Source organism: Bombina bombina, chromosome 2 (assembly GCF_027579735.1).
Source record: "Bombina bombina isolate aBomBom1 chromosome 2, aBomBom1.pri, whole genome shotgun sequence".
Taxonomy (NCBI): Eukaryota; Metazoa; Chordata; class Amphibia; order Anura; family Bombinatoridae; genus Bombina; species Bombina bombina.
This window is the reverse complement of record NC_069500.1, coordinates 1145335599-1145353191: the sequence shown is the minus strand read 5'-3', so window position 1 is coordinate 1145353191 and position 17593 is coordinate 1145335599. Positions and strand designations below refer to the sequence as shown.

Genomic DNA, 17593 nt, shown 5'->3' with positions numbered 1-17593 from the left:
GAATTTGGTCATCCCAGAGAAACTATGTAAAATGGACAAGTTCCTAGAGGTCCCGGGGCCCCCCGAAGCTTTTCCTATACCCAAGCGGGTGGCGGACATTGTAAATAAAGAATGGGAAAGGCCCGGTATACCTTTCGTCCCTCCCCCCATATTTAAAAAATTGTTTCCTATGGTCGACCCCAGAAAGGACTTATGGCAGACAGTCCCCAAGGTCGAGGGGGCGGTTTCTACTCTAAACAAACGCACCACTATACCCATAGAAGATAGTTGTGCTTTCAAAGATCCTATGGATAAAAAATTAGAAGGTTTGCTTAAAAAGATGTTTGTTCAGCAAGGTTACCTTCTACAACCAATTTCATGCATTGTCCCTGTCACTACAGCCGCGTGTTTCTGGTTCGATGAGCTAGAAAAGGCGATCACTAGTAATTCTCCTTCTTATGAGGAGATTATGGACAGAATCCGTGCTCTCAAATTGGCTAATTCTTTCACCCTAGACGCCACTTTGCAATTGGCTAGGTTAGCGGCGAAAAATTCTGGGTTTGCTATTGTGGCGCGCAGAGCGCTTTGGTTAAAATCTTGGTCAGCGGATGCGTCTTCCAAGAACAAATTGCTTAACATTCCTTTCAAGGGGAAAACGCTGTTTGGCCCTGACTTGAAAGAGATTATCTCTGATATCACTGGGGGCAAGGGCCACGCCCTTCCTCAGGATAGGTCTTTCAAGGCCAAAAATAAACCTAATTTTCGTCCCTTTCGTAGAAACGGACCAGCCCCAAGTGCTACGTCCTCTAAGCAAGAGGGTAATACTTCTCAAGCCAAGCCAGCCTGGAGACCAATGCAAGGCTGGAACAAGGGAAAGCAGGCCAAGAAACCTGCCACTGCTACCAAGACAGCATGAGATGTTGGCCCCCGATCCGGGACCGGATCTGGTGGGGGGCAGACTCTCTCTCTTCGCTCAGGCTTGGGCAAGAGATGTTCTGGATCCTTGGGCGCTAGAAATAGTCTCCCAAGGTTATCTTCTGGAATTCAAAGGGCTTCCCCCAAGGGGGAGGTTCCACAGGTCTCAATTGTCTTCAGACCACATAAAAAAACAGGCATTCTTACATTGTGTAGAAGACCTGTTAAAAATGGGAGTGATTCATCCTGTTCCATTAGGAGAACAAGGGATGGGGTTCTACTCCAATCTGTTCGTAGTTCCCAAAAAAGAGGGAACGTTCAGACCAATCTTAGATCTCAAGATCCTAAACAAGTTTCTCAAGGTTCCATCGTTCAAAATGGAAACCATTCGAACAATTCTTCCTTCCATCCAGGAAGGTCAATTCATGACCACGGTGGATTTAAAGGATGCGTATCTACATATTCCTATCCACAGGGAACATCATCGGTTCCTAAGGTTCGCATTCCTGGACAAGCATTACCAGTTCGTGGCACTTCCGTTCGGATTAGCCACTGCTCCAAGGATTTTCACAAAGGTACTAGGGTCCCTTCTAGCGGTGCTAAGACCAAGGGGCATTGCAGTAGTACCTTACTTGGACGACATTCTGATTCAAGCGTCGTCCCTTCCTCTTGCAAAGGCTCACACGGACATTGTCCTGGCCTTTCTCAGATCTCACGGATGGAAAGTGAACGTAGAAAAGAGTTCTCTATCTCCGTCAACGAGGGTTCCCTTCTTGGGAACAATAATAGACTCCTTAGAAATGAGGATTTTTCTGACAGAGGCCAGAAAAACAAAACTTCTAAACTCTTGTCAAATACTTCATTCCGTTCCTCTTCCTTCCATAGCGCAGTGCATGGAAGTAATAGGTTTGATGGTAGCGGCAATGGACATAGTTCCTTTTGCGTGCATTCATCTAAGACCATTACAACTGTGCATGCTCAGTCAGTGGAATGGGGACTATACAGACTTGTCTCCGACGATACAAGTAAATCAGAGGACCAGAGATTCACTCCGTTGGTGGCTGTCCCTGGACAATCTGTCACAGGGGATGAGCTTCCGCAGACCAGAGTGGGTCATTGTCACGACCGACGCCAGTCTGATGGGCTGGGGCGCGGTCTGGGGACCCCTGAAAGCTCAGGGTCTTTGGTCTCGGGAAGAATCTCTTCTACCGATAAATATTCTGGAACTGAGAGCGATACTCAATGCTCTCAAGGCTTGGCCTCAGCTAGCAAAGGCCAAGTTCATACGGTTTCAATCAGACAACATGACGACTGTTGCGTACATCAACCATCAGGGGGGAACAAGGAGTTCCCTGGCGATGGAAGAAGTGACCAAAATCATTCAATGGGCGGAGACTCACTCCTGCCACTTGTCTGCAATCCACATCCCAGGAGTGGAAAATTGGGAAGCGGATTTTCTGAGTCGTCAGACATTACATCCGGGGGAGTGGGAACTCCATCCGGAAATCTTTGCCCACATTACTCAACTGTGGGGCATTCCAGACATGGATCTGATGGCCTCTCGTCAGAACTTCAAGGTTCCTTGCTACGGGTCCAGATCCAGGGATCCCAAGGCGACTCTAGTAGATGCACTAGTAGCACCTTGGACCTTCAAACTAGCTTATGTATTCCCGCCGTTTCCTCTCATCCCCAGGCTGGTAGCCAGGATCAATCAGGAGAGGGCATCGGTGATCTTGATAGCTCCTGCGTGGCCACGCAGGACTTGGTATGCAGACCTGGTGAATATGTCATCGGCTCCACCATGGAAGCTACCTTTGAGACGAGACCTTCTTGTTCAGGGTCCGTTCGAACATCCGAATCTGGTTTCACTCCAACTGACTGCTTGGAGATTGAACGCTTGATCTTATCAAAGCGAGGGTTCTCAGATTCTGTTATTGATACTCTTGTTCAGGCCAGAAAGCCTGTAACTAGAAAAATTTACCACAAAATATGGAAAAAATATATCTGTTGGTGTGAATCTAAAGGATTCCCTTGGGACAAGGTAAAAATTCCTAAGATTCTATCCTTTCTTCAAGAAGGATTGGAGAAAGGATTATCTGCAAGTTCCTTGAAGGGACATATTTCTGCCTTGTCTGTGTTACTTCACAAAAAGCTGGCAGCTGTGCCAGATGTTCAAGCCTTTGTTCAGGCTCTGGTTAGAATCAAGCCTGTTTACAAACCTTTGACTCCTCCTTGGAGTCTCAATTTAGTTCTTTCAGTTCTTCAGGGGGTTCCGTTTGAACCCTTACATTCCGTTGATATTAAGTTATTATCTTGGAAAGTTTTGTTTTTGGTTGCAATTTTCTTCTGCTAGAAGAGTTTCAGAATTATCTGCTCTGCAGTGTTCTCCTCCTTATCTGGTGTTCCATGCAGATAAGGTGGTTTTACGTACTAAACCTGGTTTTCTTCCGAAAGTTGTTTCTAACAAAAACATTAACCAGGAGATAGTCGTGCCTTCTTTGTGTCCGAATCCAGTTTCAAAGAAGGAACGTTTGTTGCACAATTTGGATGTTGTTCGCGCTCTAAAATTCTATTTAGATGCTACAAAGGATTTTAGACAAACATCTTCCTTGTTTGTTGTTTATTCTGGTAAAAGGAGAGGTCAAAAAGCAACTTCTACCTCTCTCTCTTTTTGGATTAAAAGCATCATCAGATTGGCTTATGAGACTGCCGGACGGCAGCCTCCTGAAAGAATCACAGCTCATTCCACTAGGGCTGTGGCTTCCACATGGGCCTTCAAGAACGAGGCTTCTGTTGATCAGATATGTAAGGCAGCGACTTGGTCTTCACTGCACACTTTTACCAAATTTTACAAGTTTGATACTTTTGCTTCTTCTGAGGCTATTTTTGGGAGAAAGGTTTTGCAAGCCGTGGTGCCTTCCATTTAGGTGACCTGATTTGCTCCCTCCCTTCATCCGTGTCCTAAAGCTTTGGTATTGGTTCCCACAAGTAAGGATGACGCCGTGGACCGGACACACCTATGTTGGAGAAAACAGAATTTATGTTTACCTGATAAATTACTTTCTCCAACGGTGTGTCCGGTCCACGGCCCGCCCTGGTTTTTTAATCAGGTCTGATAATTTATTTTCTTTAACTACAGTCACCACGGTATCATATGATTTCTCCTATGCAAATATTCCTCCTTTACGTCGGTCGAATGACTGGGGAAGGCGGAGCCTAGGAGGGATCATGTGACCAGCTTTGCTGGGCTCTTTGCCATTTCCTGTTGGGGAAGAGAATATCCCACAAGTAAGGATGACGCCGTGGACCGGACACACCGTTGGAGAAAGTAATTTATCAGGTAAACATAAATTCTGTTTTTGTATCATTTTGAACAGATCAAATAAATCATTATTCTTGTTACAAATAAAAACGTATTCTCTTCATGTTTCATTTGTTGTGTTACAGAAAGAAAAGAAAGGTTTACTTAAGTTATTGTCTGGTGCATCCACCAAAAGGAAGCCTAGAGCGTCTCCTCCTCAGTCCCCAACTCTAGAACTGGAACAGGGCGCTTCCGAGGCAGCTTTAGAGGGGGCTGTGGGTCCAGACATTCTTTCAGCAGCAAACAGCAGCAGGACAGCGGATTGTGATTCAGCATCTTCTACTGCTATGGCACAGGAGAACCGCAAGATTCATTTGGTGGATCCCAATGTACCTATAGCACCTCCACCGAGACAGCCTTGCTCGTCACTGGGCCCAGTACTTAATGATACACGACCTGTGGTTTGTGAAAGGTACCTTCCTTTAATTTAAACATAACCTGTAATAACCATTATTATTGGTTATTTGTAGAGCGCCAACAGATTCCATTTAAAGTATTCCTGGAGTATTCTGTGAATTATTTGTAAACCCAGTAATTATTATGTGATTCAGACAAAGTATACAATGTACTATTATCACATTTGCTTTCATTATATTCTTTGTTGGAGCACTGCAGGGCAGGAAACAGTGCTGCCATCTAGTGCTCTTGCAAAACTGCTGCCATATTGTTCCGTAGACACGTGCACGCTCCTGAGTTGTCCTCCCTGCTTTTCAACAAAAAGATACCAAAGTATATTGCAGAGTTGTTTTTTACTATATGTAATTAAATAAGCATTTTATATTACAATCTTAGAATGTTTAATGTCCCTTTGATCAGCCAGCTGCTCGTCTGATATGTGACTTTTTCTTAAACTTATCACACAGCGGATGACACGGCTAATCATATGATATAGCTCTATTAAACCTACTGAATGGCTCACTCCCTGTATCCTCATCTGGGTGGGAAAACACTTACAGGGGCTAAATGCACAAAAGGAAATTTGTTTAACCACCTACAAGGGATGTAGTATATTTAAAGCTTCACTTCCCTACTATGTGTATAAGCTAAAGCTGCCTTTTAATAATAGTTACGTATGTTTGCACCCTCAGACCCCTCTCTCCAGACATTTTATGTACAGTGGGGCAAAAAAAGTATTTAGTCAGCCACCAATTGTGCAAGTTCTCCCTCTTAAGAAGATGAGAGAGGCCTCTAACTTTCATCATAGGTATACCTCAACTATGAGAGACAAAATGTGGAGACAAATCCAGACAATCACATTGTCTGATTTGGAAAGAATTTATTTGCATATTATGGTGGAAAATAAGTATTTGGTCACCTACAAACAAGCAAGATTTCTGGCTCTCACAGACCTGTATCTTCTTCTTTAAGAGGCTCCTCTTTCCTTCACTCATTACCTGTATTAATGGCACCTGTTTGAACTTGTTATCAGTATAAAAGACACCTGTCCACAACCTCAAACAGTCACACTCCAAACTCCACTATGGTGAAGACCAAAGAGCTGTCGAAGGACACCAGAAACAAAATTGTAGACCTGCACCAGGCTGGGAAGACTGAATCTGCAATAGGCAAGCAGCTTGGTGTGAAGAAATCAACTGTGGGAGCAATAATTAGAAAATGGAAGACATACAAGACCACTGATAATCTCCCTCAATCTGGGGCTCCACGCAAGTTCTCACCCGTGGGGTCGAAATGATCACAAAAACGGTGAGCAAACATCCCAGAACCACACGGGGGAATCTAGTGATTGATCTGCAGAGAGCTGGGACCAACGTAACAAAGGCTACCATCAGTAACACACTACGGCGCCAGGGGCTCAGATCCTGCAGTGCCAGACGTGTCCCCCTGCTTAAGCCAGTACATGTCCAGGCCCGTCTGAAGTATGATAGAGAGCATTTGGATGATCCAGAAGCGGATTGGGAGAATGTCATATGGTCAGATGAAACCAAAATAGAACTGTTTGGTAGAAACACAACTGGTCGTGTTTGGAGGAGAGAGAATGCTAAGTTGCAATCAAAGAACACCATACCTACTGTGAAGCATGGGGGTGGCGGCAACATGCTTTGGGGCTGTTTCTCTGCAAAGGGAACAGGACAACTGATCTGTGTACATGAAAGAATGAATGGGGCCATGTATCGTGCGATTTTGAGTGCAAACCTCCTTCCATCAGCAAGGGCATTGAAGATGAAACATGGCTGGGTCTTTCAGCATGACAATGATCCCAAACACACCACCCGGGCAACGAAGGAGTGGCTTTGTAAGAAGCATTTCAAGGTCCTGGAGTGGCCTAGCCAGTCTCCAGATCTCAACCCCATAGAAAACCTTTGGAGGGAGTTGAAAGTCTGTGTTGCCCAGCGACAGCCCCAAAACATCACTGCTCTAGAGGAGATCTGCATGCAGGAATGGGCCAACATACCAGCAACAGTGTGTGACAACCTTGTGAAGACTTACAGAAAACGTTTGATCTCTGTCATTGCCAACAAAGGATATATAGCAAAGTATTGAGATGAACTTTTGATATTGACCAAATACTTATTTTCCACCATAATTTGCAAATAAATTCTTTCCAAATCAGACAATGTGATTGTCTGGATTTGTTTCCACATTTTCAATCAAAGTTTTTTTTATTGAGGGAAAAAGAAAAACACAGATCAGAGACAGTGCATCTGACATATATCAACAAAATAGCATAATTCAAATATACATATTTGAGAATCAAATAGCAACAAAGAAAAGAAAACACATGTTATGAATCACATATGATAGGGAGTTGCCACTGCAGAGGGGCAACCTCTCAAACAGAGTTGAAGGAAATAATATCAGAGACACTACTCGTATTGACAAGAATTTAGGGACTATCAAACCCTCAATATATTTTTTTTTAAAGTGTTATGTCTTTCAGCCCCCACTCTAGGGGTGCTGGGGGATACTATTATATGCTCAAATTGGGAAAAAAGAAATCGTGCTGACCTAGCGAGTTCCAATCATGCCTCCCTGGTTTGCGGCATAGGGAGGTAACCAGAAAAAAAGAAGAGGAGGGGAGGACAGAGAGAGGGAAGAAGAGGAAGAGGGGGGGGGGGAAGAGGGGGAAAAAAAATAAATTATAATGATTATGCGTTTATATACAGAAAGCTCTTATCTCCACGTACTCCTCCCTACTTATCACTGAATTTGTATCCATTCAGACCATATCTCCCAGTAATCGTCCATTCGATCAAGTGAACTATATACCGATTTTTCCATAGTTGCCAAGTATTGCACCATTTCACAAACAGCAGTCAACGAGGGTGGTTCTAATTGCTTCCACACTCTAGCAATACACAGTTTAGTGGCGGAAATAATGTATATCAATAACTGCTGATTAGGTTTAGGTAGCCCGTCACCAAACACATGAAAGACAACACATTGGGGGGTCAGAGTTACGGACAAGTTCATGGAGTGGAGCAGAATCTCAACGTCCCGCCAAAGAGGCACCAGCTTCGGGCACGTCCACCAGATGTGGAGATCAGAACCTTCCTCTCCACATTGTCGCCAACATAATGGAGACGATCCCGCAAACATCTTGGACAATTTAGTGGGGACTCTATACCATTTCAGTAGTAGTTTGATATAGCCTTCAAAGATAGTCACACAATGTAGTGTCTTTTTCGTTAGAGTTATAGCCTTGCCAATATCAAATTCGGTAAATGTCGAATTTAAGTCCCTGCACCAAGTTTTAATCTGCCAAGGGAGACCCTTAGACTGATCATGGAGGAGAGCTCCTTGTTTCCACATTTTGTCTCTCATAGTTGAGGTATACTTATGATGAGAATTACAGGCCTCTCTCATCTTCTTAAGTGGGAGAACTTGCACAATTGGTGGCTGACTAAATACTTTTTTGCCCCACTGTATTTATTTATTTTTTCTTTCAAAAAGCCAGACAGAGTATATCATAATATACCATTAGGCTGAATAACCAGAGAGAGTCACATTTCTTGTCTTCTCATTGCTAGTGGGATGAGTAAAGTACAAAACCAGGCAACAGTTTGGCCATAGTTTGCCTACCCCGTGTCTAGTGTATGAACCATTCTGACTGAATGTGCAATACACCAGTAGTGGAGGAATCTCACTGTATATTATTAATTTCTACCAAAGCTTAAATCACACCAGTAGTGGAGGAATCTCACTGTATAGTATTTATTTCTACCAAAGCATAAATCACACCAGTAGTGGAGGAATCTCACTGTATAGTATTTATTTCTACCAAAGCATAAATCACACCAGTAGTGGAGGAATCTCACTGTATAGTATTAATTTCTACCAAAGCTGAAATCACACCAGTAGTGAAGGAATCTCACTGTATAGTATTAATTTCTACCAAAGCTGAAATCACACCAGTAGTGGAGGAATCTCACTGTATAGTATTAATTTCTACCAAAGCTGAAATCACACCAGTAGTGGAGGAATCTCACTGTATAGTATTAAATTCTACCAAAGCATAAATCACACCAGTAAAGGAGGAATCTCGCTGTATAGTATTCATTTCTACCAAAGCTGAAATCACACCAGTAGTGGAGGAATCTCACTGTATAGTATTCATTTCTACCAAAGCATAAATCACACCAGTAGAGGAGGAATCTTGCTGTATAGTATTAATTTCTACCAAAGCTGAAATCACACCAGTAGTGGAGAAATCTCTGTGCATAGTATTTATTTCTGTCCTGTATTGGCTGCTGGGCTAACTCATTAATTGAGAAAATCTGCTACTATATGTTTAAAAGTGAAAAACTGATAAAGGGGCCGTACACCTTTTATATTTAAAAGGTGTTTCTGCAATCTTAAAGGGACAGTCTACTCCAAAATGATTATTGTTTAAAAAGATAGATAATCCCTTTATGACCCATTCCCCAGTTTTGCACAGCCAGCATGGATATATTAATATACTTTTCACCTCTGTGATTACCTTGTATCTAAGCCTCTTCTGACAGCCCCCTTATCACATGACTATTTATTTATTATATATTGACTTGCATTTTAGCCAATTAGTGCTGTGTCAGGCACAACTCCACAGGCGCGAGCAAAATGTTATCTACATGGCCCACATGACTTGGCAGTCTCTTTTCTTCTATAAGATACGACGAGTCCATGGTTTCATCCTTTACTTGTGGGATATTATCCTCCTGCTAACAGGAAGTGGCAAAGAGCACCACAGCAGAGCTGTCTATATAGCTCCTCCCTTGACTCCACCCCCCATTCATTCTCTTTGCCTACTCTAAGTACTAGGAAGGGTAAAGTGAAAGAGGTGATAAAATGTTCGTTTTTATTTTCTTCAAGCAAGAGTTTTTTTATTTTAAATGGTACCAGTGTGTACTATTTTCCCTCAGGCAGCAGATGGATGAAGACTTCTGCTTGGAGGCTGATGATCTTAGCATTTGTCACTAAGATCCAGAGCAGTTCCCACAGAATGGCTGAAGAGTACTTAAGAAACTTCAGTGTGAGGAACGTTTTTCATGTTATAAGCAGTGAGGTATGTTCAGTCATTTTTTTCTGGAGAGACTGTGGTATTTCAGAATTGGCTGACAGTATCCCCATGAGGGAAAAGGTAAGCAGTAATCCTAAAAGATATAGAGGGGTATTAGTAAGCTTGCATATATGGGCTAAGAAAAAATGGTTGACACTGAGTTTGTGGGCAAACATTTATTTAACTGGGAGTGCTGATAACGTTTTTAGGAAGGAACGTTTTTCATGCTTAATGAGAGGGTACACTTGGCTTCTTTTTGGGTTTAGGAACCCACATGGCTAGTTTCAGACCGCTCTGGTGCGGTTCATTTGGGCTGAGTGACATTGAGTGAGATGGGTGGGGCCTATTTTCGCGCCTCAGTTGCACAGTTGTATTTGACAGGCAAGCAGCAAACTCCAACTCCGGTGGGCCCTTGTAAGAGTATTGGGCCAAATCGAAGCTTTAACCCTGTTTTACAGACCCCTGAGGGCAGGTAGGCGCCACAGCAGGGCTGTGGTGAGGTGCAGGGGGTGTTTGTTCCTGATTTAAACGTTTATTAATTATCCGTTTTTTCTAGTAAGGGTTAAGTGTTCCTTTCCTTGTGGGGCAAACTTAGCTGCAAAGTTTGAATGCTTATATCATAAAATTGAAACGATTTGATTGTTTTAAAGCAGTTTTGCAAAACGTGTATGCTTTTTTTCTCTTAAAGGCGCAGTACCGTTTTTTTAAGATTGTTATTTTTTCACTAAATAAAGTGTTTTCAAGCCTGTTTGTGGTCAGTACTAGCCTGTTTAACATGTCTGACATTGAGGAAAGCCAATGTTCAATGTGTTTGGAAGCCATTGTGGAACCCCCATGTAAAATGTGTCCCTCATGCACTGAAAGGGCCTTAAATTGCAAAGAACATATTTTAGCTGATAAAAGTATGTCGCAGGATGATTCTCAGTCAGAAGAGAATCAGGTTATGCCATCTAATTCTCCCCAATTGTCACAACCATTAACGCCCGCACAAGCGACGCCAAGTACTAGTGCGTCTAATTCTTTCACCCTGCAAGATATGGCCGCAGTTATGTCTACTACCCTCACTGAGGTTTTATCTAAACTGCCTGGGTTGCAGGGGAAGCGCAGTAGGTCTGGTGTGAGAGTAAATGCTGAGCCCTCTGACGCTTTATTAGCCATCTCCGATGTACCCTCACAATGTTCTGAGTTGGGGGTGAGGGAATTGCTGTCTGAGGGAGAGCTTTCTGATTCAGGAAAGATGTTCCCTCAAAAAGACTCAGATATGACGGCTTTTAAATTTATAAGAAAATGTTTCCCATATCAGACACCATTCGGGATTCGTGGCAGACGGTCCCTAAGGTGGAGGGAGCTATTTCTACCCTGGCTAAGCGTACAACTATACGTATTGAGGACAGTTGTGCTTTCAAAGATTCTATGGATAAAAAATTAGAGGGTCTTCTAAAGAAAATATTTATTCATCAGGGTTTTCTTCTGCAACCTATAGCGTGCATTGTTCCTGAAACTACTGCAGCTGCTTTTTGGTTCGAGGCTCTTAAGGTTGAGACCCCATTAGATGATATTCTGGATAGAATTAGGGCTCTGAAGCTAGCTAAATCTTTCATTACAGATGCCACTTTTCAACTGGCTAAATTAGCGGCAAAGAATTCAGGTTTTGCCATTTTATCGCATAGAGCGTTATGGCTTAAGTCCTGGTCTGCTGACGTGTCATCAAAATCTAAGCTTTTAGCCATTCCTTTCAAGGGTAAGACCCTATTCGGGCCTGAACTGAAACCGATCATTTCAGACATCACTGGAGGAAAAGGCCATGCCCTTCCTCAGGATAAGACAAATAAGATAAGGACCAAACAAAATAATTTTCGTTCCTTTCGAAACTTCAAAGGTGGTCCCTCTACCTCCTCCCCTGCTGCAAAGCAGGAGGGGAATTTTGCTCAATCCAAGTCAGTCTGGAGACCTAACCAGACTTGGAATAAGGGTAAACAGGCCAAGAAGCCCGCTGCTGCCACCCAGACAGCATGAAGGGGCAGCCCCCGATCCGGGACCGGATCTAGTAGGGGGCAGACTTTCTCTCTTTGCTCAGGCTTGGGCAAGAGACATTCAGGACTCCTGGGCTTTAGAAATCGTGACCCAGGAGTATCTTCTAGAGTTCAAAGATTCTCCTCCAAGGGGGAGATTTCATCTTTCTCAATTTTCTGTAAACCAGACAAAAAGAGGCGTTCTTACGCTGTGTAGAAGACCTATATACTATGGGAGTAATCTGCCCAGTTCCAAAAGCAGAACAGGCGCAGGGGTTTTACTCCAATCTGTTTGTGGTTCCCAAAAAAGAGGGAACCTTCAGACCAATTTTAGATCTCAAGATCCTAAACAAATTCCTCAGAGTCCCATCCTTAAAGATAGAGACAATTCGGACTATTTTACCAATGATCCAGGAGGGTCAATATATGACCACCGTGAATTTAAAGGATGCATATCTTCACATTCCTATCCACAAAGATCATCACCAGTTCCTCAGGTTCGCCTTCCTGGACAAGCATTACCAGTTTGTGGCTCTTCCCTTCGGGTTGGCCACAGCTCCCAGAATTTTCACAAAAGTGCTAGGGTCCCTTCTGGCGATTCTAAGGCCGCGGGGCATAGCAGTGGCAACTTATCTGGACGATATCTTAATTCAGGCGTCAACTTACCAACTAGCCAAATCTCACACGGACATCGTGTTGGCTTTTCTAAGATCTCACGGGTGGAAGGTGAACGTAAAAAAGAGTTCACTTATCCCCCTCACAAGAGTTCCATTCCTGGGAACTCTGATAGATTCGGTAAACATGAAAATTTTACTGACGGAGGTCAGGAAATCAAAGATTTTAACCACCTGCCGAGCTCTTCATTCCATTCCTCGGCCGTCACTGGCTCAGTGTATGGAGGTAATTGGACTAATGGTAGCGGCAATGGACATAGTTCTGTTTGCTCGCTTGCATCTCAGACCACTGCACCTATGCATGCTCAAACAGTGGAATAGGGATTATGCAAATTTATCTCCTCAGATAAATCTGGATCAAGAGACCAGAGACTCTCTTCTTTGGTGGTTGTCACAGGATCATCTGTCCCAGGGAATGTGTTTCCGCAGGCCAGCATGGGTCATAGTGACGACGGACGCCAGCCTATTGGGCTGGGGTGCAGTCTGGAATTCCCTGAAAGCACAGGGTGTGTGGACTCAGGAGGAGGCTCTCCTCCCGATAAATATTCTAGAACTGAGAGCGATATTCAACGCGCTTCAGGCGTGGCCTCAGCTGGCTTTGGCCAGATTCATAAGATTCCAGTCGGACAATTTCACGACTGTAGCATATATCAATCATCAAGGGCGAACAAAGAGTTCTCTAGCGATGATAGAGGTTTCCAAAATAATTTGATGGGCAGAGACTCACTCTTGCCATCTATCAGCAATCTATATCCCAGGAGTGGAAAACTGGGAAGCGGATTTTCTAAGTCGTCAGACTTTTCATCCAGGGGGAGTTGGAACTCCATCCGGAGGTGTTTGCACAATTGATTCATCAATGGGGCATACCAGAATTGGATCTGATGGCAATCTCGTCAGAATGCCAAACTTTCTTGTTACGGGTCCAGATCAAGGGATCCTCAAACAGTACTGATAGATGCTCTAGCAGTACCTTGGTCGTTCAACCTGGCTTATGTGTTTCCACCATTTACTCTCCTTCCTCGTCTGATTGCAAGAATCCAACAGGAGAGAGCTTCAGTGATTTTGATAGCACCTGCGTGGCCACGCAGGACTTGATATGCAGACCTGGTGGACATGTCATCTCTACCACTGTGGACACTGCCACTGAGACAGGACCTTCTGATTCAAGGTCCGTTCCAGCATCCAAATCTAGTTTCTCTTCGGCTGACTGCCTGGAGATTGAACGCTTGATTTTATCCAAGCGGGGATTCTCTGAGTCGGTCATAGATACCTTGATTCAGGCTCGAAAGCTTGTTACTAGGAAAATTTATCATAAGATATGGCGTAAATATCTTTATTGGTGCGAATCCAAAGGCTACTCATGGAGTAAGATAAGGATTCTTAGGATTTTGTCCTTTCTCCAAGGATGATTGGAGAAGGGGCTATCAGCTAGTTCCCTTAAGGGACAGATATCTGCTTTATCAATTTTACTGCACAAGCGTCTGGCAGATGTTCCAGACGTTCAGTCGTTTTGTCAGGCTTTAGTTAGAATCAAGCCTGTGTTTAAACCTGTTGCTCCGCCATGGAGTTTGAATTTAGTTCTTAAAGCTCTTCAAGGGGTTCCGTTTGAACCTATGCATTCCATAGATATTAAGCTTCTATCTTGGAGAGTTCTGTTTTTAGTTGCTATCTCTTCGGCTGGAAGAGTTTCTGAACTATCTGCATTGCAATGCGACTCGCCATATCTTGTTTTCCATTCTGATAAGGTGGTTTTGCATACCAAACCTGGATTCCTTCCTAAGGTTGTTACTAATAAGAATATTAATCAGGAAATTGTTGTTCCTTCCCTGTGTCCTAATCCTTTCTCTAAGAAGGAGCGTCTGTTGCACAACTTGGACGTGGTTCGTGCTTTGAAGTTTTACTTGCAAGCGACCAAAGATTTCCGTCAAATATCTTCTCTGTTTGTTGTCTATTCTGGAAAACGTAGAGGTCAAAAAGCTACGGCTACCTCTCTTTCTTTTTGACTGAAAAGCATCATCCGTTTGGCATACGAGACTGCTGGACAGCAGCCTCCTGAAAGAATTACAGCTCACTCTACTAGAGCGGTGGCTTCCACATGGGCTTTTAAAAATGATGCTTCTGTTGAACAGATTTGTAAGGCTGCGACTTGGTCTTCACTTCATACCTTTTACAAATTTGATACTTTTGCTTCTTCGGAGGCTATTTTTGGGAGAAAAGTTCTTCAAGCAGTGGTGCCTTCTGTTTAGGCATCTGTCTTGTCCCTCCCGTTCATCCGTGTCCTGTAGCTTTGGTATTGTATCCCACAAGTAAAGGATGAATCCGTGGACTCGTCGTATCTTAAGAAGAAAAGTAAATTTATGCTTACCTGATAAATTGATTTCTTCTATGACACGACGAGTCCACGGCCCGCTCTGTCAATTTAAGACAGATTATATTTTTTTGATTTAAAACTTCAGTCACCTCTGCACCTTTTAGTTTCTCCTTTTTCTTCCTGTACCGTCGGTCGAATGACTGGGGGGTGGAGTCAAGGGAGGAGCTATATAGATATCTATTTATCAGGTAAGCATAAATTTACTTTTTGTGAAAAGCTAATAAAAAAGCATGTTATAAGAGGCTGTCTGTAGTGGCTTAGAAACCGGCAGCCATTTAGAGGTTTAAATGTTATAAAGTATAAAGTGGTTGTGCAAAGCTGGGGAATGGGTGGTAAATGCATTATCTATCTTTTTAAACAATAACAGTTTTGTTGTTGACTGTCCCTTTAAATTAACATGATGGGTGAGTTTTGAATGCATTATCACCTTGTTTGCTGCAATTATTTTTCAATAGCCAAACTCCTGTTTTTTTTTGTTTGTTTTTTTACTATACATAATTAAACATTTAAGATTGTAATTTCAAAATGTTTACTGTCCCTTTAAACTAGTTGTACAAGCCTTACATTACTAACTGAATTGCCTACATTTATTCAGCCATGAAAACATTTTAAGGCTTCAGAATTATTGAGGTTAAAAATAAAAACTGTAAAAATATTTGCTTCCCAGTAATTTACAGCTGCAGCCCCTGCACCACATTTAAATACAGACACATTTTCTAGTGGAACTCCAGATCACACCCAATGGGACACCATGGTTCCACAGAATGGCGTCTGTTATCCTCTGAATAGAAAGAACGTTGTTAATCAGCTAGTATTGCCGTATTTGCATTTACTTCTGACAAAGTGCTCTGCTCTGTAACTTTAAACGGTATTCAGAGTGACTGACACTGTTCTAGGTTCTATATAAAAAAACTTGTCTTTGTGCTGAGTTGTTCTGTGGTTTTCTGAATAAGTCTCTGTAAGTAACACAGAGAAAGGCAGCAGTCATAACATTTGCACATATTTATGTCCATTTCAATTTAGCTGTGTTTCTGGCCAAAAGTAATTATTTCCGTGTTGATAAAAATGTAGGTTTCTGTAAACAGACAACTTCCTGCTCTGGCAAATCAGTCGATACTTTAGGCCCAGATGTGAAAGTATAACGTGTCCTTTCTATTTCAGATACAGAGTCGTGGTGTCGTATCCTCCCCAGAGTGAGGCCGAGTTAGAACTAAAGGAAGGGGACATTGTTTTTGTGCACAAGAAGCGTGAAGATGGCTGGTTTAAAGGAACACTACAGAGAAACGGAAAGACTGGCTTGTTCCCGGGCAGCTTTGTGGAGAACATTTAACTCTTAAATTCATTGCAGAGTTCATGAATGAGCACAAACATAGTAACAAGTTGACAGTGCAGCTGATTGTTTCACTGAGCAACTAGCCAACAGCACTGACAGGGTTAAAGAATGACACTTAAAGAAACATTATACCCACTGTCCTGTCCAAGAACAAATGATTTAGACATGATTGACACATCTGCTGATTCTCTACAAACCTGCAGTTTCTTTTCTTTTTGTAATTTGTGCCTTGTATTGTTAAGTTTACTCCATTTTTATTTTATTTTCCTAACAACAAATAAACCATTGTTTACAAGGCTTTAGCTAATAATTTATTGGTTTTTTTTGTTTGTATTGTATGTTTGAAAACCTTATTACGTTTAAAAAAAAACAAAAAAAAAAAACTTTGACGTTATTAATGTAACAATTTATTAATTTATGAAATGACACAGAAAGAGAAGCTGGATTCTTTTCTCTTAAGGTGATAGAGATGTTACCATTATTGTTCTAGTAGATATATATATATACATTTTGTTTATTATTTTTAGTGGTGGTAAATGGTTAATGTTTTTTAGTGATGTAACACTGTGAGGGTGAGCATAGGAAAACAGGAAACTGTTGTAGTTGTTTATTTTCCATTTGAAAACAGCTGTTAAACTTTACTTAGCTTCTTTACCAGTAATAAAAACTGTCCAGGCAATGCACAGTTATTGCGTAGTAAGGGCAAGGCTTAGCCCAGAAAATAACCCAGCGCTCTGGGAAAACCAAGCTACAAAACTGCAAGGAGAATCGGGCTGTAAATTGGCGTTTGTTCTTTGCGATTTAACCATTTTACAGCCGTTTTCAAAGCAAGAAGGGGTTGATCATTGGCACAAAATAAACCATGTCATTATGTATTGAAAAGTAGTAAATGGATAACTAGGCACATACATTTAACAGAGGTTTAGTAGAATATATTTGAATGCACAAGTTACTCAGACCCCACCATTGATATACAAATGATATTCTATTAATCACACCGACAAACTGTTGTACTTTTAAACATAATGAACCATGGCCTCTATTTTTTTATCTTTCTATATTGCTGTGTGAAAACCATTTATAACTGTCACAGCATCATTATCTACTTGGCTAACATCAGTAAGTAATACATATTTTTGTGAACTTCAAAATATACTTGGGAAAGTTGTCCCATATTAATCAACCAAATTATCAAGAGAGATAGAGCATACAATTTGAAATCCTTTGTTGAAATGCATATCTAGGCAGGCTCAGAAGCCGCAAAGCATTACTGGGAGCTAACTGCTGATTTGTGGCTGCAATTGAATGCCTTTTGCAATTGGCCTTCCAGTTTGTTCAGCTAGCTCCCAGTAGTGCATTGCTGTACATTGAACAAAGGATACCAAGAGAAGTAAACTGTACTGAATCATGAAAGACAATGTTTGGGTTTATGTCCCTTTAATCCTGCAGCT

At 42.2% G+C, this 17593-nt stretch overlaps 1 protein-coding gene across 3 annotated transcripts in view; it reads left to right on the top strand.

Annotated features, from left to right (window-relative positions):
- Positions 1-16452, top strand: part of SH3RF1 (SH3 domain containing ring finger 1) — a 379385-nt gene extending 362933 nt beyond the window's left edge. For all 3 annotated transcript variants that reach the window (XM_053703817.1, XM_053703816.1, XM_053703815.1), the window contains 2 exons: positions 4342-4667; positions 15971-16452. In XM_053703817.1, coding sequence (XP_053559792.1) covers positions 4342-4667; positions 15971-16139 — 495 coding nt within the window. In that variant the 3' untranslated portion in view covers positions 16140-16452. The remainder of the gene's footprint in view (positions 1-4341; positions 4668-15970) is intronic.
- Positions 16453-17593: the final 1141 nt, after the last annotated feature.